This window comes from Cricetulus griseus, chromosome X, assembly GCF_003668045.3.
Source record: "Cricetulus griseus strain 17A/GY chromosome X, alternate assembly CriGri-PICRH-1.0, whole genome shotgun sequence".
Taxonomy (NCBI): Eukaryota; Metazoa; Chordata; class Mammalia; order Rodentia; family Cricetidae; genus Cricetulus; species Cricetulus griseus.
Window position 1 is genome coordinate 39,111,101 of NC_048604.1, and position 22,565 is coordinate 39,133,665.

The window sequence follows — 22,565 nt, forward strand, 5'->3', positions numbered from 1 at the left end:
CTCATGTTGATGGTCTAGACAGTGGTTCTCAGCCTTCCTATTGCTGTGACCCTTTAATATAGTTCCTCATGTTGATGGTCTATACAGTGGTTCTCACCCTTCCTAATGCTGTGACCCTTTAATACAGTTCCTCATGTTGATGGTCTACACAGTGGTTCTCAACCTTCCTAATGCTGTGATCCTTTAATACAGTTCTTCATGTTGTGGTGACCCCAGCCTTAAAATTATTTTCATTGCTACTTCTTAAGTGGAATTGTGCTATTGCTAGGAATTGTAATGTAAATATCTGATATACAACCCCTGTGAAGGGGACATTCTACCCCCCCACCCCCCACACCGACCAAAGGGGTCATGACCTATAGATTAAGAAACACAGCTCTAGATTATCAATACCATGATAACAGTAACTTCCATTTCTCTTGTGACTTTGTGATATAGCCCCTACATTTCACATATAATGCATTGCTTAGCATATAGGAGGTGTTTAATAAATACTTTTCAATAACTAAACAAATTAAAATGGTGCACACCCAGGCTTTTGTGACTCATACTAGCTACTGTATAAAATTGTTCACAAAGGTAATTTGTGTTTACCCTGACTGAGCTTTCCTTATAATCTATCTCTTGCTTCCTTCTACATTGCATTGTAGAAGCAGTAATGATTTCTGGAAAATGTAATATAACTATTTAAATGAGGGACAAAGTGGGAATGCCAGGTGTAACTTGTGAAACTCACTTGTTCTGAAGGTAATTATTTCACATTCTTTTTCTGGCTGGTGACTGGTTTCAGAGTTACAGAGAGAGGAAGACATAATCCTGACCCCAGTCCAAGGGCAGAACCAAATAAACTGAGCAAAATAGGATAAAATGTCTTTTGAAAATGAAGGAACTAGAACTTCTACTGGAATTGTTAGAAGAGGGAGGAAATATTTTTGACATCTTCGTCAAGAAGTTGGTATTAAGGGTAAGTATGAATAACGAGATAGAAGTTTGTTTTGCAGTAAATAGGAAAGGGGGTATGGAAGTAGGAAGCAGATAAATAGTATTTACAACGAGGTAGATATGAAAAAGAAGAGATATTAAAACTATTTAACATCTGCAAATACAAGTGAACATTCTGACCAAGCCAAATATCTATTTTAACTGATAAAATGCCATGAAAGTGCCAGGGCATACGACATTGGTGGTCGGCTCAAGAGAGGCAAGGTCAAATGTTGCAGAAATATTAAATTAGTCTGACACAGTGAACCTCAACATAACGCTGAAAATTAACACTAGAAACTAATAGGCACTTCAGTATTTTGCATTATTTACTTAATGAATCTTCCAGTGGACTGTGCATACTATTCCCATTTTTTTAATTGAAACACTGCGTAGGAGATAACACATACACACACACACACACACACACACACACACACACACACACACACACACACACACACACTTACCCAGTCCAAAGCTTAGGGAGTATCATAGAAGAGGATATGGCAAGAATGTGAGATCTGGAATATGGGGAGGAGAGCTGTGAAATGATGGCCTGTCTGTTTCACGCACCAGTTCATAGCAGTTGTGCTTGTCTGCACAAGACTTGCACGAGATTAAGCCTGCAAAAAAAAAATACAGAGCAGAGGGGCTAATGGCAGTTAGTAGCTGCTGAGGTAAAGAGAATCACTCTCTTTGGGGGATGTATCTGCTAGTAGGTGATCCACACAGCAGTGGGTGGTCCCACACCTTTGCATGTATGCCTAACACTAATTGGACTCAAGTGATTGTTAATAACAATTTTAAAATGGGGACACGAAGCTAAGAGGTAGACAAGGTGGATGCACTAGGGAAAAGTAATAGTAGACAAATAAGAATGTGTGGATTTTTCAAAGGATCAATAAAAATATTTAAATTAATAAAAGAGATAAATTTACTTGCCTAGGTTCACCAACTACAAATATTAGAGCTGAGATTTAAATTTGTAGTGATCAACTATATAATTTGTACTTAAAAATTTTATATTACACTCATTAATTTATTTTATGTATGGATATATGTGTATATTTAAGAGAAAGAGAGAGAGATGTATGTGTTCCCATGTACATATGCCACCACATGTATGGAGAAGTCAGAAGACAACTTTCAGGAGTCTGTTGGTTCTCTCCTTTCACTGCGTAGTTCCTCTGACTTGAACTCAGTTCATCAAGCTTGGAGATTTGGCAGGAAGCTTCTTAATTCAATGAGCCATCTCCCTGGCCCCATAATGTATACATTTTAACTAAAATAATAATACCTCAGTCAGATAGAACATAGATTTTCCTCTTTGACAGTTGTGGGAAGAAAATAGCATGGTTTTTCTTTATAAACATTATCATCTGGCTGAAGAAACAAGGTGTTGTGCATCACAACCTAAGGACCATTGTAAAGACTGTCCCAGAGCAATATGTGATGCTTACTCAATGACAGGAACATTGACTGCTATAGCTTTTCACTGAAGCTTGAATGTGTTCTTGACATGTGTAGTAGTGGGATGGAAATGACATTAAGATCCTAAGTGTTAGGATATACTCCTTACCATTATATCCCAGGCCAAAATAATTTCATTAGAGCCTTTTACACAGGACTCTGCTCTTGGATGGTATTTCGGAAGTGATCAACCATATTTGGTTATCTAAATGCTGGCAACTGTGGCACAGAATAGTTTGGGGTTTTGACAAGTAGATGTACACGATAGTGAATTATACTGTATTCTGGCCTACATTCATGCAAGTAAAAACAGGTTATAATTCTCAAGAGTTCAGAACATAAGTACATTTTGCATATTGAAATGATTTTTCCATGGCATTAGTATTCCTTAGTAAAGCTACCAAATTAAAAAGAGACAAGATCATGTTTTTCCCAGAGTGTTATCATGAGCTATTTTACTGCTTCAGAGACTCACTGCACCAATCGTAAATGCAATCCTGATATTTGAGTTACCAATACTATAGCCCAGTATCACCAATTCAGCCAGATGTCATGTTTGTGATGATTCTATATACAACTGTTAGTCTCTGACTACTTCATTATACTTTCCATTATAGTTATGGATGCATTTTAAATACCAAAATATATATGGTTTCCTTTTAAATGACCTGTTTTTTTTCTTCACAATAGAATTAGGTCATAATGTATAGGTTTCAAATGATCAATAAAGTCTTCACTTTTTGCCCTGGGCATTACACCCAGAACTTTGTATATGCTAGGTAAGCATTTTATCATTAAGCTACATCTCTAAGCCATTTTTTCCACATTTTTAAATTTTGAGACAATATCTCACTAAGTTGCTCATACTATCCTTGACTTTGTGGTTGTCCTCAGCCACCCAAGCAGTTGTCATTGTAGTCCTGCACCACCAGATCAGGCTGCTTGCATCCTTATTGTAACTTATTCCTATCACTTTCTTTTCAATACTACAAAGGAAACTAATAAATACTCGTAACAGAAGTGATAATGTTGGTCTGGTAGAGTTTTAGCAAAACACTTGCATTAGACTATATCCAAAGATCTTCATAGTTTTCATTTTCTGTAGTTGTAAACGGAGGGTTCATTTTCCAGTAGAAGGTGAGAACAGCACTCAATAGTAGAAATGACTACAGAGAAAACTGAGATTTGAGTGGCCCCATACAAGTTGATAGAGCATAGCCTTTCTTAGGGCCTTTACTTTGCCCACTTCACTGTAACTGAAGACTCCTGCAGATACTGCCAGACTTGGCATTAGGGGAAATTGCCTTATGCTAATGGGACTTCACTGGTTACTTTCCTCAGTGATAAAAAACAGTGGTCCCTCCCTGTCTGTCAGCTTGTTCTGGAGTATTCCTAGGACCTTAATTTCTGCTCCTTACACTTTTGCTCAGCTACTGCCATTTGCATTTTAGTCTCCTGTCTTATTGAGCTCCATGACCTCTGTAGTAGAAATATGGAAACTCTTAATCTATTATAGACAATTTTTTTCACTGTTGCTTACCTCTCCCCAGTTTGATATGCTAATTTTATGGGAGACAAAACAGATGCCATATGGAAATGTAACATAGCTCCAAAATAAACCTGTTGAGTACTCTTAATCGAAGGATATAGTTTTCTACATTTAATAGCATGTTTTCTCTTCCCACAAATTATAAACATTCCCTGAAGAGTGATTTAGAATGCAGGAATATATAAGCAAGCAAATACAAAATAATAATAATTCTAAGAAGAATGTTCAATATGAACCAATATGACATCAAGGCTGAAATTTAAAATCAGTATATCAAACCTATCCCTTTCTTTTTAGCATTACAAAGGGATGTAATATATACATGTAATAGAAATGATTTGCTCTCTTCTTTTTATTTTTCTTTTCTTCCTTATCTCCACCAGTTTCAAGCTGCCTCCTCTCAGATTATCCCTTGATCTTACTCTCATGAAAAACTTGCCTGTGTATATACTGTAAAATGGAGGGCAAACTGGAAAGTGTAAGATACCACTTAGCATGTCAAAGGCATAGAAGAGAGATAAAATATCTCATGTTGGGAAGGTGTTTGGAATCTAAAATAGTAATATTTTGTCATAGCTCTGCCATCACTACCTTATTATGGAAGTGTTGTGTTGATAAAGTATTGTGGGAATGTCTAAAGAGATAAGAGACAATCTGAAAAATTCACAGTGTTCTCTGAGAATTAGGAAAAGGCACACATTACACAGAGAGGGCGAAGAATGATTAAGTGTGAAGGCAGCTCATAAATACACCTTTATGAGAAATGATCATTATTAAACAACAACAACAAAAAGTCAAACAATACTATATCCACTCTAGAGATGAAGTTTGTTTTGCAGATATTAGTTAGAATTTGTGCTACCTGTTTTTCCAAGGTGGGTAAAGTCAAAATGGCAGTTTTCTTCCATTTAGAGTCCTTGGATTGAGGCTCTAGTAGAGAGTGGTCTTAGAAAACACTAAGGCATGCATGTTAAAGTCAAGTCTTTGAAGTTAGTCTTAATTCATGTCATGGTTTCACCCAGTAGTAATCAATCATTACTTGAGTGTCATCTATTGCTTTAGGCTTTGAAGCTACAATGTTGTCCAAGACAGATGATGTCCTTAATAAAATAGATTCTGAGTTCTGGAAGGGAAGATAATGTCTAATGCTGAAAATTTAACTAGGGACCACCTCAAGGTGAGCTCTCAGGAGCAGCCTAAGAACAATCAAACTGAGATCTCATTTATGAAAAGAAGCCAGAAATAAAGAAAAACCATCTGGGGAAGAACATTTCAAGAAGTGACACTGTTCCTGAGGCAAATCAAATCACTAAATATTTGATTTTAAAGTAATTCTTTGGTAGAATATTTTAAAGATGAAAGCAAATTTGCATGCTAGTGAGACAGATGTACTGTTTACACCTGTTTTGTACAAAGAATTAAGTTTTGAATGAATTATCTGATAATGCAGGATATAAAACATCTTCAGTGCTTTTCAGAGTTGATCAATACTTTGATATTGTTAGTTGTCAATGCTGAGAACATTGCACTATGGAAATGTTTAGTGCGAATAAGTGGCAGGCACATATTTAGGACCAATTCAGAAATTGTTGGATTTTTTTGCCTTAATACCAAGTCAAAATTCATTTAATGATTATTTATAAACTTTAGTCAGCAATGTAAGCAAGAAATTATTTATTTATTTATTTATTTATTTATTTATTTATTTATTTATATTAGAAACAATCTTATTTTACATATCAATCCCAGTTCCCTTTCCCTTCCATCCTCCCATGCCTCTCACCCCCCATCCCTCCCGCCATCCACTCCCCAGGGAAGGTGAGGTCTTCCATGGGGGATTATCAAGTCTGTCACATTATTTGGGAGAGGGTCTAGGCCCTCTTCCACATATCTGGACTGAGATAGTATCCCTCCATGGGGGAATGGGCTCCCAAATGCCAGTTCATGCACTAGGGATAAATACTGGTTCCACTGTCAGAAGCCTCATAGACTGCCCAGGCCTCCTAACTGGCACCCACATTCAGAGGGCTTGGTTTGGTCCAATGCTGGTTCCCAAGAAATTTTAAAAATCAAACATTCTAACATGATGAAATCTAAAGACCTACTAATCTGATACATGCTGAAGGACAATGGCAGGGAACCATTAAAAGTCTTTGTTTCCTGTAATTAAGTCATCACATGTCTATAAAAGCAGGAAAACTTTCATTCCCTGTGAAAGTATTGCAGTTCATAATGTGCAATAGTCTCAAGTCTGTGCAGTGTGGAGACATGCACAGGGCAAAATATTCATGCTGTGTGTTCAGAACCAAGGCTGCAGTGAAGCCACCAATACAGCATGGGCGAGTGTGGCCAGAAACACCTTGAACACATTGCATGTTTGATTTTGAATTAGTTTCTGATGGTTGCAGGTTCCAAACAATTGTATTGTTGGGAAAATTGTTGTAACAATTTATATTCTCAGTCACATGACCCCAGATGAAGTTACAGTCTACAGTTTGAGAATCTGTGGTTCTGTGGGCAGGAAAATTCCAGATCAGGAATCTGTGTTTGGAGAGGTTTCCATGCAGTGATAGTGTGGCATGAGTGAAGGCCCTGAGCTGACTTGAAGAAGGAGCCAAAATCCCAGGGGAAAGTGTTTTATAGCAACCCATTCTGAAGTCACTAATCTAGTACCTTGGGACTCACCCTAGACCACAGGGACCACATTTCCATGCTGAGTTTTTAAAATAGAATAAATGCCTGCCCATGTGATTGAAGATGAATGAGCCAGGGAGCAACTGAGTTAAGTTTTGACAGCATGATCATATATCAGGTCATTTGAGGGGCTTGGAGAACTTCAACTTGTCATAGTAATCATCAACAACATCATCAAGCAGAGTAGAGGGGGAAATGAAGTTAGAGTCCCCAGGATACTGTGGGATACCACCTGAGCAATTTGAATCTGACTCATGAGATACAACAGTGTCACTATAAGATTGAACGATCTGCTGAAAATAAAGCCTGAAAAGATGGGAGCAGGATCCAGGGTGGCTGTTTTCATCTCCCACTATGTTTCTAGCATGTTCTCCCAGGTAGTCATCTATAGCTACTGCTTTGTCAATAAGTACAAATCCATAAATCTCTGGACACCTTCTTCCATACCAGCCCCATATAATACACATTCTTCTGTATTCTGTATCTGGAATTTCTACTAATGAGATAATATCAATATCCATTTCTCAACCAGCTACCAAAGTGGCTATTTGATGAAGTATAGACTTTACCTAAAACAATGCTCATTGTATTAGTCAAGGTTCTCTAGAGTCACAGAACTTATGGAATTAATATCTCTCTCTCTCTCTCTCTCTCTCTCTCTCTCTCTCTCTCTCTCTCTCTCTCTCTGTCTCTCTCTCTCTCCCATATGTGTGTGTGTGTGTGTGCGCGCGTGCGTGCACGTGTGTGTGTGTGTGTGTGTGTGTGTGTGTGTGTGTGTGTACTGGTCTTCTGGATGTGCTGACAAGGCAAGGGTAAGCAGGCAAAGAAAAAAGAACCCTTCCTTCTTCCATTTTCTTATTGAGGCTTCCAGCAGAAGGTGTGGCCCAAAATAAAGGTGTGCCTTCCTGCCTCAAGGTCTGGATTAAAGACATGTTGTCTTCTTGCCTTAAAATCCAGATTGTAACATGAATAATTAAAACCTAGAGACAAATATTGAGGTTCAAGCTTCAAGATGATGATCAGAGAAGCAAAGCAGCCAAGCCAGTAGATCTTACCTCTACCAAGCTAAAATGGCAATCCTATCTCCAAAAATCCTCAGAAGCAAAAACTCTGAGTTCCTATTTCCTCCTCCTTTTATTCCTTTCTCCACTTAGCCATATTACTCCTGTCTCCACCTCTATATTACTGGGATGTAGCTCTGTTACTCTTCACTTTTGTGTGTGCCACGGTGGCCTTAAACTCAGAGAGATTCATCTACCAGTCTCCTGAGCCCTGGGATTAAAGGTGTGTGCCATCACTCTATGGATTGCTAGTATGGCTACTGAGATTAAAGGTGTGTGTCACCATTGCATGATCTCTATGACTTTTGGCTAGCTTTGAATTCTGAACCCTCAGGCAAGATTTAATAAATCATAAATAATATATCACCACACCAGATCACAAGTGTGCCCTCCATTTCTGGATTATCATTCATTCCAGATATAGTCAAGTTGACAACCAAGAATAGCCATCACACTAGTGTAGAGGAAGCTGTAGCCACGCCTTCTTAGGGGCTGGCTACAGGTGTGCCTGACCACGCTTGTGAGGGCGTGGTCAGAGTGACATAGTGTGACTGCTTTTGCTCTTTCGGTCTCTCTTGTGGGCTTGCGTACAGACTGCTGCCACGCCGGCTGGCTAGGTCGCTCTGTAAGGCTTTTCCCTATTAAATACCCTTATATTTCTACCTGACTCCATATTGGTAATTTCCCACAACACACTAGCCTAAGATGAGTCTTTCTTTCAAATAATGACATCATCGGAAGACATCCTTAGTCTATTACTTGGTTAAGAGGAATATAACTAAAGGCTAGATTCCCTGGGGTAACATTTTTCCCTAGTTCAAATGATCTACTTATGTTTTCTCTTTTTTGTTAATAGGGACAGAAGACATCCTATGGAAAGCCATGTGGGGGCCAAGATTGCAGTGGAGGCTGTACATGCTCTCCTGAGAAGGGAGCAAGAGTAAGTTGCTTATTGCATTGTTGAAAGACAAATAGTCACCGGGGGTGTTATCTGTTTTATTTGTTTCCTTTTAAAATTAAACTGTGTAGAGCTTACTCTTATGACCTCATAGCACAGCAAAGTGATGAGAACAAGCTGGAAGGAGCTTTGCTCACTACTAATAAGCAAAAAGAGACTGGTCAAATCTCCGAGGGACCATGAAGAGCTTTCCTTCACTGACTTAATGCCAAGGCTCCCCCACAGTGTCATTGGAGTGTTTCCAAAAGCTAGTTAGATTGTGCAGAACCAAATTATGATAACGTTTGTAGATATGTGGAGAATTTCATAGCTCATTTATATCCACTTAGTTTCTCCCTGCTACTCTAGGGAACAGGTGATCCAGTTTTTATCTACAGATTAGGATGCAACTTGTCCCAAATCACTGGCTTATTGGGAATGGAATCAAGAGTGTGGGGAAGTTGTAATGTCCAGAAATAGGCAACTATAAAAATGGTTTGCAGATACTCTATTAAAATAAGGGATATTTTTAAATGCATTTTATACATTCATACAAAGTGTGATGTGAATAAACACAGCACTTCTTTCAGTGCCTATACACACTTAGCTACCATGTAATTTTCACCAAATAAACCCATGTCCTTAGTATAACATAGAAAATGTATTTAAGGGCATTTACTCTACTAAAGTTATACATAAATTTTCCCCAGAACTTATGGCTGCTGTGTAAAATTCAGATCTTCTAACTTCTAGAATTATGTTATGTTTGCATTCTCATCAAACTCCAATAAGCCAAAAAGCTTACATCATCAAAGGAAGGTAGTAGCATAAATGGGTCAACCAAACCTTCAAACACAAAGCCAAACAGGGAACACGGTGACCGTTCCTCCTCTTTCATTATCTTCCATTTGCAGTAAAGTGAAATGTCAAACTATGCCAGAATCCAAGGGAAAAGAATAAAAAGCCATCTCTTCATCAGAAAGGATCATGCCCATTATACATTAAAGACATGAACTTAGAGAATCACAAGCTATCAGAAAAGGAATGCATTTTAGGGAGTTCTTCATCTCATTCAATGACTGTAACAAAGAAAACAGATTTAGAGGGACAATGACTTCCTGGGGTCACACAGCAAATTGATGGCAGATTCCTTGCTATTACATGGGTCTTTTGATTTCGTACCTGTTCCTTCACTCACTTACCCACACCTGCCTTCTAATGTAGCTATGTTTATTGTAGCCACCAAGGCCATTTTGCTTTCTTTTAAAAGGATTTTTATTACATTGATTTATTTTGTTGGAGAGCTCTTCATGCATGCGGAGGTTGGCGGATAACAGCTCTCTGTACCATTTGGGTCTCAGGGATGGAGCTCTTTTCCTCTCTTTGTACCATTGGGGTCTCAGGTGTGGAACTATGGTTGTCAGTCTTGACAGAAAGCACCTTTAGCAGCTGAGCCATCTCACTGGTGGTTTACTTTTAATCAACATGCCAGAGGTACAAACAAAGCAAAGGTTCCCTTGATGTTCTCCTAGTACTGTCTTTGTGACTCCTTTCTATATGTAATCAGTACACTCTTCCCTTGTTCAAAATTTTATTTGCCAGATAGCATTGAAATGTGTTACTTTTTCAGATTTTCTTTTTATATGCAAACAGCACGAGGCTTTATTGCAGTTGTTTAACCAGCTAACTCCATGTTAGCTCGGGCCTTTCATCCATCGACCATGGTGGATGGCTGGGAAAAGGCCCAGATTTTTCTTGTTGTTGTTGTTGTGGTGGTGTGTGTGTTTGTGCATTAATCTTAAATGGCTTTTCTTCTACCTCTAGTTGAATGAATGTCCCCTTTGCTGGTCATTTTAGCTTGTTCTTTATTCTTGCCACTTCACAAAGGCAATGCTATATTGAAAACACTTAAACGGACTTTCTTGTGCTGATAGCTACACAAATACTAAAGATCAGAATTGTTATGTATACGTTTTAACTTTCAAAACAACTGGAAAATTACCCTGCAAAGTATCTTTGAATTCATATCCTAATTCCCTTGGTTTGTGTTGCCACAATTTTGCTACTATGATGAGTGAAATGTATCCTCATTCACTGACAACCCATGAATATCAGCACATGTTCATGTATTTACTGCAATTTTGTGCCTTTTGGGAATTTCCTTAACATATCCTTTGATATGCAAAGATATGGTAAACAAAAATGGTCCGTGTAGAAGCAGAGAAGATGTGAGGTTTGACAGCAAGAGGCATTTCCTGGATGGCTTGTGGTGGGTGGGAAATGGTGACTAAAACTTAACCATCAGAGAACTGAGAAACCCTTGAGGACTGTTGCTTTGGGAATATTTAACAGTCACTGATCTGAAGTGAGGTCAGTCTTACAGTAGGCACACATGCCTGTGGCTACTTCACTGTTTAACCCCAGGCTGACGTTGGGTTTTTCCAGATCTGAAGCCCAAATCTGGCTTCTTCTTTGCAAACACGACATGGGCAGAGGCAAAGGAAAATGAGATATCATTATGCAGAGTTTCTTTTCAGTATTAGGAAGACATAGACTCCACAGTTAAATGTGTTAATATCTGTTTGTAAAGTCTGCGATTTCTGAGACTATTTGCAGATTTATTGCAATGCACCGACATGTATTTTATGAGTCAAGAGCAAGAATGTTGTGTTTTTACAAACAGGTAAGACCCAATATCTTAGGACAAACTGTGAACATAAGTGCTTAATGCCACAAAACCTCTGTGTCCTGTTTGGTCACCCTCCCAGCACTCCTAAATTGCCAGGAACAAGCAGAGTTGTTTAATCTGGCTTCAGCATTACTAACCATGCAGGACAACCTCTTGGTCCGCTTTTTTGTGCAGATGTCAGAAAGATTTGAGACTGTTTTCTTTAGCTGAGCAGACATCCCCATTTGGATTTCAAGCTGTTCTTCTCCGACTGGGAGGGGAGAGGAAGATTGGGTCACTCCTGAGCAATGCTGCAGCCCCTGGCAGGTTGCCTCTTGCCTTGAAGAGACATCAACTACATAACTTGCTGGGCAGTATGTACTTTTCCTTTGCCAAAGGCCTCTTGAACTGACTGGGACATTTCTACAACACCTAGTCTGCCTACAAACAGCAATCCAACTCTTGGTTGCATCTGTCATGGACTGATGTCTTGAATTATGCCATGCCCGGTCAAAGCTCTAGCCAAATGTGAGGGAACTGGATGGCACTTTCCAAAGTCTTGCCCTGCTTCTTAGGGACTGTACTACATGACTTGCTTAAATCCTATTACTGAAATCTGAGCCTACTATAAAAAGGACAATTTTTAAAAGGTGGCATATCTCCTAGTGTTAAATAAAAGTCATTGCCTTAAAAACAAGACATTTACATTTAATGGTTGACTTTCAAACTTCCTTCTTCGGTATAAGTTTTGTTATTGAGTAGAACCATTCTTTTGACTTACTCTCTTGACATTTTTTTTGTTTTCCTGCCATTTGATTAACCAAAGCATTTTAGGTTGACATATCCATCCCTTTCATTTTTCCTTTACAGGATTTGAAATCTGTGTGTGCGTTATTGCCTGTTAGTGTGTGTCTGTCTGAAATTAGGACTGTGAGGAGGGAGTCTGTTTTGTTGTTGTTGTTTTGTTTTGTTTTTAATATTATTTCAGAAGTTTTACCTGTTTTCCCAGGTGATTGTGTACAGCATGGTAAACTCCTCACTGTCCACTGTAGCTAAAGGATCATTAAACACATGGTCCAACAGGATGATAATGAATATATATATATATATATATATATATATATATATATATATATATATATATCAGAGCCAGGTATGTGTTTCTGGTACCTTTACTCTGAGGGTGCTAGCCATTCATTCATTGGATGTACTTGTTCTCTGCTAACATGCCTTTGTTAATCCATCCTTCAAAACTAAATAAAAGCATCAACTTTCCATGAGCTATAAGACTGATCTTATCTACTTTATCATCCTTCCTTTTACCCTGAATTATGGTAAACTAATCACATGTTAGCACTGGCCAGTCTTATGAACAACTGAAGGACAGACACTGTGTCGTCTTATACCCTGTGTGGCTGGCAAGCATGATAAGCTGTTTCATAAAGGACTGACCAGTAGTTCCAGTCCTTCTTGACATGTCCTGAGTTAGGTATGAGATCACTACAAAGCCGTGAAAGTCTCCTACCCAGAAAGGACATGGCATCACTAAAAGGAGGATCCGGGCCAGGCACGTCCTCATGTTCACTGGATCCCACTGGTCATCAGGGTTTCACAGTCTGGCTCTTATTGTTTGCTTTAGGATCCTGTTTTTCTTTAACTCCTCTGAGATTTTTACTTTGGCTCTTCTTTTGCCTGATCACTTCTTATTTTGACCTTACAAGAGATTTGGCCAAAAGAAAATTGTTTTCTTTTACTACCAGCAATCTGCTCCACCAAGATAAGAGCATTCTCAAATATTTCATAACGTCTTGACACTGATTTCCTTCTCCTTTGCACCAACTTTTTCCTTCAGGCCTCTTAATCTTGTGCAAAAATGGTGGCCTTGCACTTCACTTGTTTCTTCCCCTTGATTGGGAATAGGGAGGCTGAGTCTGAGCAGGTAAGTAGCTGCTGGGTGGCAGTAGGGAAAGGAAGTAGGAAAGCTCCTTTGGTGATTACATATGGTTATTTAGGTCCAGGGTAATTGACGATAATCTTAAAAGTCAGTGTCTGTGTTCTGGCTCAAGGTGCATTCTCAGCCAAGCAGATGTTCACAGATGATCTTAATCATTTCTTTGATTGTATTGGAACATACGTGGAGTTTATTTTCCTTGCTGGGAGGGAGGCTCCTATTAGAAAGAAGTCATGTTGCTGGAGGGGAAGGTGAATACACAGCTGTAAAGACAAGAGGACTTCTTCAGCTCCCCGGAGACTTTTAAGTGTTATGCCTGAGCTTTGCCAACTACTGTTTTCTCCTTAGAGGGACTTAGTATACCTCGAAGTAAAATAAGAGCAGTGGATTGTATGATCTCTAAGGGCTTACCACATCCGGTGATTTAACTTAGACACTCTGTTACTGTGCTCTGAAGTTTTGTTTTTCCCAGAGTGACTTCTTGTGCTTTCTAGTTTTCTTTTGACATATGAAAAGCAGTGCTTGGCAGTCTTGACTTTTGGGTAGCTTTAAGAAGCTTCCTTAGTCTTTAATCACTCACAGTGTTTTTTTTTTCCTTTTGAGGTACTAGAGTTCAAATCCAAGGCCCTACATATGCCAGCAGGCAAGCATCCTATCACTGAACTAGGGCTGCAGCCCCCCAGTCATGGTTTCTTTCCTGCTGCTACCAGGGGCTCCTAACACTGAAGTTGGGTCATTTGAAGATAGTCACAGGGATTGCTATTTGCCAGAACCATAACACTATTTCCTGCCTTGCTTAGGAATCATGCTGTTTACAGTTTTTTAGTTAAAAATCACACTTGGTTTGGCAAGGTTCACTATCCTTGTAGCATGTAAATACATCTTCGTCTCTGATGAGAAGGACAAGGGTCACCCTACGCACCTGAAGCATTGAATGCACAAGTCATTTGTCTTTAGAGACTGTCCTTTCACTGACTCTGCTAATCCATATGCCAGAGATATTAGATATCAAACCATAGGTGAGCATCTTGTACATCGATCTGTGACATACCCTTTTATCCTAGAATCTGCCTTCTTTGTCCCTTGCCAGTTATTTACACCCATTTTTGTCCTTATTGTCTTTTCTGCCTAGTCTCTAATTTCTTCCTATACCCCTCTAAGACTTCCCTCACTCTTGCTTTAGCTTTGCTGTCTCTCCATCTTGCTTTCCCATTTTCCCCATTATGGCCTTCTCACACAACTTCCCTATTCTGCTTACAATTTTATGAGATCGATTCCTAGGTCCCCAGTCTGGGTCACCATCCCTTTATTCTTTGTCATCTAGGCAAGCATGAAAAATTCCTCATCAGGGTATCAGGAAGGAGTCCTTGAAATGCACTTTACAAAGGCATCCCACTTGTCCATAGATTCTAAATTGTAAGTCTAGATCAGTGGTCTTCAAAATTTGGGATTAGAGGTGGGGCTTGTAGGGGTGGGTAGCTGAATAGTAGTGGATGTTGAGCCCCTAAGTTTGATTCAGAGTAAAGGAAAGAAAGAAGGAATGGAGGTAGGGAAGAGAATACTATGTGTGCTAGCTAGTTTTGTCAAATTGACGTTAGATAGAATCATCTGAGAGGAGGGAACCTCAAGTGAGAAAATTCATCCATAAGATTCAACTGTGAGTAAGCCTATAAAGGGCATTTTCTTAATTAGTGATCAATGGGGGAGAACCCAATCCATGGTGGGTGGTGCCATCCCTGGGCTAGTGGTCCTGGGTTCTATAATAAAGCAGGCAGAGTAAGCCATGGGAAGCAAGCCAGTAAGCAGCACCAATCCATGGCCTGTGCATCAGCTCCTGCCCTGTTTGATTTCCTGTCTTGACTTTTTTCAGTCAAGATGAACAACGACATAGAAATGTAAGCCAAATAAAACCTTTTCCTCCCAACTTGCTTTTGGTCCTGGTGTTTCATCAGAGAAATAGTAACCCTAACTAGGACACAATCCAAGGCATTTAGCAGGCTGCTTCATCTTATATGTATGTATATAGATTCATGTGCATGTACAACTATTAGAACAGATATACAATTTATATAATTATTAATTATCTATTATAAGACATACATGTGTCAAAGACACATGCCTTTAGCGCTAGGCATTGAGCCTAGCTAGGACTTTATGTATATAAAATATAAGCACTATGCTGTGATGCTACATCCCAACTCCAAAGTTACTTTTTACTAAATGAAGGGGCTGTTTCATCAAAGGAATTTAGAGTCTACAAATTTAGACTAAGTTTTGTCCTACTTGTGCCCCTTTTTGCCCAACATACACACACACACATATATAACACAAATCAAACATTCACTAACAATAAATTAGGAAGAATCTTTAAAACAATTCCATATAGATAAGATTTCACTGTTTATTAAAGATGAAAGCAAATTTGCACAATAATTAGAAAAGTTTGTTTTTACATAAAAAACAAATCTCTTCTGAATAGTTGGTGCTGCAAGAAAAAGAGTATATTGATCTGGGCATGTCTGTGAGAGATTGTCTAAATTAGGTAAACAGAAGTGAGAGAGCAATCTGATTATCAAGATTCATTGATCACTTTCCTGACTGTAGAAACAATGAGAGCACCTACCTCTCGCTCTTGCCACCACAGTCTCTCTACCATCATAGACTGTACCCTTGGAACTATAAGCCAGTATAAACCCTTCCCTGAGTTGCTGTTATTAGGTATTTTGTTATAGTGATAAGACAAGTAACTGTTCTATAGAGCTATAGAGCATCTTCAACATTTTCAGAGTTGATGGATATTTTGATTGCGTAATTGTTGATGCTGAGAAAGGCCATTTCACATAAATAGTACAAAGAAGTACGTGTACAGCCATTTCAGAGATTCTTGGAAATAATATCCTAATCCTAAGCCAAAATTCGATTAATAACTCTTTATGAAACTAAATTCAGCAACTCAAGCATCATTTTAAAATGAACCATTCTACCACAATAAATCCAAAGGTATGTGCTGAGAAATGATGGTAAAAGATCTAAAAGTCTTTGTTTTATAATTAAATCATTCTATACGAGCAAACAACTTTATATATGTCCTAGTTAGGGTTTCTATTGCTGTGAATAGACACCATGACCACAGCAAATCTTTTTTTGTTTTGTTTTGTTTTTTTCTTTTTTCTTTTTTCTTTTTTTTTTTTTTTTGGTTTTTTTCAATTTTTGTTGTTGTTGTTGTTTTTTCGAGACAGGGTTTCTCTGTGGCTTTGGAGGCTGTCCTGGAACTAGCTCTTGTAGACCAGGCTAGTCTTGAACTCACAGAGATCCGCCTGCCTCTGCCTCCGGAGTGCTGGGATTAAAGGCGTGCGCCACCGGAATGCAGGGGCCTGTGCTCTGTCTCTGGACACATGGGGAGGGGCCTAGGCCCAGCACAGGAAGATTTGGTGGACTTTGTGGAGCCCCTGTTGGGGGCCCTACCCTGCCTGGGGAGTGGTGGGTGGATGGGGTGGGGGGTAGGCTGGAGGTGGGGGAGGAGGGAATGGGGGTGAGGGGAGGGAGAGGGAGAGGGGACTTACATGTGTAACAAGCCTGTTCCCTAACTTGAATTAATAATAAAAAAAAAAGGGAAAGAAAAAAAGAAAATAAAGGCGTGCGCCACCAACGCCCGGCTCGACCACAGCAACTCTTACAAAGAAAATATTTAGTTGTGCTGGCTGGCTTATAGTCTGAAGTTCTGTCCATTATCATCATGATGGGACATGGAGGTGTGCAGGCAGACATGGTGCTGGCGAGGTAGTCTCTACAATGTTGATATACAGGCCACAGACTATGACAATGGGAGTAGCTTGAGTATCAGAGCCCTCAAGCCAACCCCCACAATGACACTCTTCCTCCAATAAGGTCACACCTACTCCAACAAAGCCACATCTCCTAACAGTGCCACTCCCTTTAGGGGCCATTTTCTTTTTTAGTAATCTCAGACCTGAGTGGATATGCTTCAGACAGCATCCATTGACACTTGTGTGGCATGCTTAGTACTGAGTACTAGTGTTATATGTTCAGAATCAAAGCTCCAGTGAGGTTGTGTGACACCACAAAGGCAAGTTCTGCTGGAAACACCTTGGATTCATTATGTATTTGATTCTGAATTAAGTTTTTGGTCATTGTGCATCTATAAACCTTTACTACTGCCAAATTTTCACAAACCACGCATTCAGTTACAAAGTCCCATGTGGGGTCAGGACCCAGCATTTAAGAAGGTGTGGGATAGGCCATACTTAAACTACATGGGAACCAGTAAACAAGCAAAAGAACTCTGCATCTCTGCATACTAGAAAACAGCTATCACCAGATTACTTGTGCTTTCAATACACAATACTAATGCAACCAACGTTCAAGCCTCACCCTCAGAGCACCACATAAAGCAGCACAGTGAAGATCTCAGAGGTTGAATTAAGACAGCAAAAAGGACTTTTTTAAGATTATAGCATCTGGGCCTGGAGAGATGGCTCAACAGTTAAAAACACTGACCAGAGGACCTGGCTTCAATTCCCAGTACCCATATAGTGGGCCACAACCATCTATAACTCCAGTTAAAGGTAATCTGACACCTACACCAGAAATATACAGAATATGTAGACACACATTCAGGCAAAACATGCATATGCAGAAAATAAATAAATAGGTTTTTTTTAAAGATTGTAGAATCTGAAGCTTAGGAAAGTTGGATCCAGAACCCATGTTATAAATCATAGGCTGTAAAAGACTTTTATGGCACACCCAGAAATATTCTTTCTTCTCATGTTAAACATGAAAATGCTTAGAAGAAAGTTTCTGAAAGGTTAAGAGACTTCCTAGGCCTCCTAGAAGTGACATAGCTAAGGCTCTAAACCAAGTACCTCATCCCCCATGTGTCTTGTTCTTCCTATTACGTCAAATGGCTCTTCTACCCATTCCCATAGTCATCTCTCAACACCCTACATTATTCACTGTGCTTCAACTATTGTGAACTGAAGAATACTTGGAGTGAAGAAAATATGCTTAGACATAAAGCAGATAGTTACAAATCAATTGCCCTTCTTTTTCTAGCCCGCCAAGTTGTAACTCCATACTGACAGGACACCATCACATCATTGTTTGGATCTCAAGATGCTTCCTATTGTTTCGTCATTTAAAGGCTAAAGAAATGAACTTCATGCTTAAGAAAAGCCTGGTTTTCTTCTGTGATGACAAGCTTGGGGAGGGGTCATGTGATATATTATAGTTCTAAGCAGGTCTTTCCCTTTTTGCAGGCCACTCACTATAAGGAAACTCACCGCAATGAACTTAAGAGTATAGAGATAAAGTTACTGAATATATGTCCGAGAAGTCCTTTAGTGTCTACTTTGGGGATGGGCGTGTATTAATGGAAGTCTTCCAAGAGTGTTCAACAAAATTAATTGTGTAGCTTCTCCCTTGCACACTAGTGAAAGTCAATGGGATATGTACATTACTTTACAGAAATTGGCTTCATTGTCATCTTTTCAAAAGGGCTTTTATTTTAACAAATGTGGCATGTGTCCAAGTATTTGATGACCTCTTCCACTTTAAAAAAAATCTGCAGAGGTTGATGTCCTAGGCCAGATTCTCTATTTCACTTTTCTTATTGTGTTATGTGAGGTTCAAACCCTCTAGACAAACATGTGAGAAAGCACTCGGGGAACTAAATATTGGTGCCAGCACTGTAGGCAGTGCAAACATATTATAAATACCAGGCCTCTCCTGGAGGAAGAGACAGTGGAGTGCTTAACTTACCTGACAATTCAGATGGTTCAAAGTCTAAAGAGTAGAGCAAAAAACACAAAGCAGATACATTTGTATGATATGGTGTGAATAATGAAAAATTTTAAATAGTTACAAAAATGTTTCATTAGGAAGGTTAAGTTGGTGGGAGATAAATAGGGTGGATTTAAGTGAGAGACATAAAGGACAAATACCAGGCTCCTTGTTTGTAAAAGTTGAGTGGCATGTTCAAAACCTCTAGTTTAGAGAAGGTAAGGTTTACATTGTCTGCTGTTTAGATGCTAAATTTGTCTGAATGAGTCCCCCATAAACCACACATATATACATTCTCTATGCTTTCACCTGAGCTAGTGACTTGGTGGGGCCTGGCTTCTATTTAGATGAATGTATCACGTTGTTACTGTTTGAATGCTCTGGAAAATGGTGCTTTCTCCTTTTCCTTATGTTCCTCTAACCTCTTCAAAGCATTGCACAGCTTCTGCTGATCTCATTGAAAAGCATTCATCCTCAAGCCAAACAGAATCCACATCACAGAAGTAGACTGTGGGGTGGCTTTTCTCCGTGGGACACTAGAACCTCCCAAAGATGTCCTATGGTATGCAGGGAGGAAGATCAACTTGGTGGTTTCTCCAAGACCATCTGTTTCCTGTTCAATGAACTTTGTTGTAGAGACTTTGGATGAAAAACAGAGGTTGGAGTATCATGAGGGCAGGAAAAGGAAGTCTTTTCATATGAGACATATTTTAGTTTGGGCAGTGGAAAAATCAGTCAAGTTCCTTAGTGTTGTGCCCTTATCCTGAACCTGCTGTGACCACGGCAGGCTCATACTATGCACAGATTTCCTTTTTCCTTTTTGAAAACTCAAAAGAAATGCTCATTCCTTCTGCCTGCAGGAAGATTAATGTATATGATTTATTATCGTTCATATCAAAGACATCATGGCTTCTGTCCCTGTACATGTCTTTGCTAGTTCAAGTAATTGTAGTGACTTGGCATTCCACTGCTTTAGTTGGGTTCTCTCACAGAGCTGACACGAGTCAGTGATTTCTGTCCGCTTCCCATGTTGCTGGGAGAAATGCCAATTAAGCTAAGAGCAAAGAAGGGAGCTGTAGAGAAATATGCTGTGGGGCTCAGAATGGAGTGAGAGGTAACCAAGGTTAGGAGCCAGGTTTCCTCAGAGAGAGACAAAAAGAAAGCAAACAAAAGGAAGAGGCAGGTCTAAACAGGCTCCCCAGACAGGGCCTCTTTGCTGTAAGAATGGGGCCTTAAATTTCATAAAGTTCAACTAAGGGAAGAAGCCAGGAGTCAACCTGCTCTTTGCGATGCAGATGAAGAATTATTAACTAAGCATACATAGAGAGAAAAAGCCACACATACAGTGAGTGTTCCTTGTTCTGAAAACCTATTTAGGCACTCCATGAACTAAAATATGTACCCAAATCGGTCTATCCACATAGATATTAATATTACTCTCCCAAATCAAAAGAGCTCATGGAGAAGCAGAGGAAGGCTTAGCAGCAGGGAATCCCAGAGGCTCCAAGTGCCCCTAACATGGGTTACTTTTTGAAGCATGTGACAGGGGGTTGAGTGGCCTAGTAAAATCCATTATCAAAACTCCAGGAGCTACGACTCCAGTTACTTGTTCAGAATAAGAATTTAACTTCATCCGGAGTTGCACATTTTAAATCAGATCTAAACAGGCTTGAGCTCCAATAGAAGGATAGAATCTGTTCTCACCAGCTCCACTCCTATAGCAATAAGAAGCTAGATCCCTTCTACACTGTTTTACAGCTTGTAAGTTTGACTGGCTCCATCATAGCATCCATGGAGTTTCTCATATTCCTGGCAGAAATCTGATCCAGCCCTGAGGTCAGTATGGGATATTCGTAACATCCAGAGAAATCCTCACTTCTCAGAACCTCCCCCTCCTGCCTACAACACACATTGTTCCCAAATGTGGCAAACCCCACAATGCTGTCCACCTGGCCCTCGGGGATTTCAGGTCACCTCACAGGTCACCAGCAATGATTCTGAGATAAGGGACTCTGCTCTGACAGCTGATCCCAGCAGAGGTGATAATATTTTTCCACCAACCCATGCTCCCAGAGTGGCCCTGAACCACTGACCTGGTGGACCTGCTGCCCTAACTCACCCACCTGCAGTACAAGCCAAAGTAGCCCTTGGTCTTTAGAAGTGGGATAAACCAGTTAGGAAGAAGCAAACACGACATAAAACAAATCTAGCCTGGGAATTTTGCCCCAGCTTCCAAACTGGAAGCTCTCAAACATCCCTTGCTCCCCCCACCACCGCCACTGAAATGTTTACCTCATGAAAACAAAGAGGGCATATAAACAAACAGGACAGACGTCAGAGCCAGGAGCCACCTTAGGGATAATGTAGTCCAACCTTTGCATCTTCCATATGGGGAGACTGAGGCTCATAGTGGAAATGAGATTTACTCTGAAGAATTATGATGACCAGATGAAAGTGTGAACTAAGTCCGAGTGAGCGACAGAAAAAGACAGCAGATGAAAGAAGAAAAGAAAGAAGTAAGGAGGGCAAAAGGGGAAGGAAGAGAAGGACAATATTTAAATCCCAGCAAGGGAAGTTGTGAACAAGAAATCATACTTGAGGGCAAATAAATGAATCTGTAAGTCTAACATGCACTGAATTCTAGTGGCCAGATAGCATTTACATTTCCAAGGGACTCATAGGTACATAAAGCATGAGAGCAAAATTTGTCATCATGGGAGTCAAAGTTGAGTATGGAGTAAAGTTGAGAGAATAGAGTCTGGTTGGAGACAAGTAAATCAATCTTTTAAGTCTTGCCTCTACTATTTACGAGATCATCCTTATTCAGCAGTTCTCAACTAGAAGAAATGCCCCAGGGATCATTTTGCAATGCCTGGATATATTTCTGTTTGCCACAAGTGGTGAAACATCTAATTGATAGAGTACGTGGAGGCTGATGAACCCCTTACAATTAGTAGCCCTACAGTGTAGGACTCTCCAGCCAACGTGTTACTGTTGCCAAGGCGAAGAAACTCAGAATTAGACAAATGCCCTACCATTCTACACTTCAGTTCCTCCATTTGTGACTTGGAAATAATAACAGTGCTCTCAAAGGACTGCTTTGATCATTAAATATGCTGACATATATAAAACAAAAAATATCTCATTAATTATTAGGTATTAGTACCATTAAACACTTTCTATTCCTTCTCCCACAGTTAATCTTGCTATTTTTCAGTCCTCCCCAATAGGTATAGCTCCTTGAAGTAGTTGTTCACAATCAAAATCTCTACTTTTCCTATTCTCCCTTGAAACATTCCTATAAGTCACCAGCAGAACAATTTCTAGTTCTGTTTCCATTTTATTAAACCTGTCATCAACATCAGAAAAGGCTTTTGGGGTCTAGAGAGATGGCTCTGTAGTCAAGAATATTTGCTGCTCTTGAAGAGGAATCAGGTATGATTCCCAGC

The 22,565-nt window shown here is 39.6% G+C and overlaps 1 protein-coding gene across 1 annotated transcript in view; it reads left to right on the plus strand.

The window, feature by feature from the left end:
* Nucleotides 1-880: 880 nt before the first annotated feature.
* LOC100772869 (collagen alpha-6(IV) chain) overlaps nt 881-22,565 on the plus strand; it is a 166,805-nt gene continuing 145,120 nt past the window's right edge. Inside the window, exons 1-2 of the mRNA XM_035449710.1 lie at nt 881-964; nt 8,615-8,698. Of these exons, the coding sequence (XP_035305601.1) occupies nt 881-964; nt 8,615-8,698 (168 nt within the window). The remainder of the gene's footprint in view (nt 965-8,614; nt 8,699-22,565) is intronic.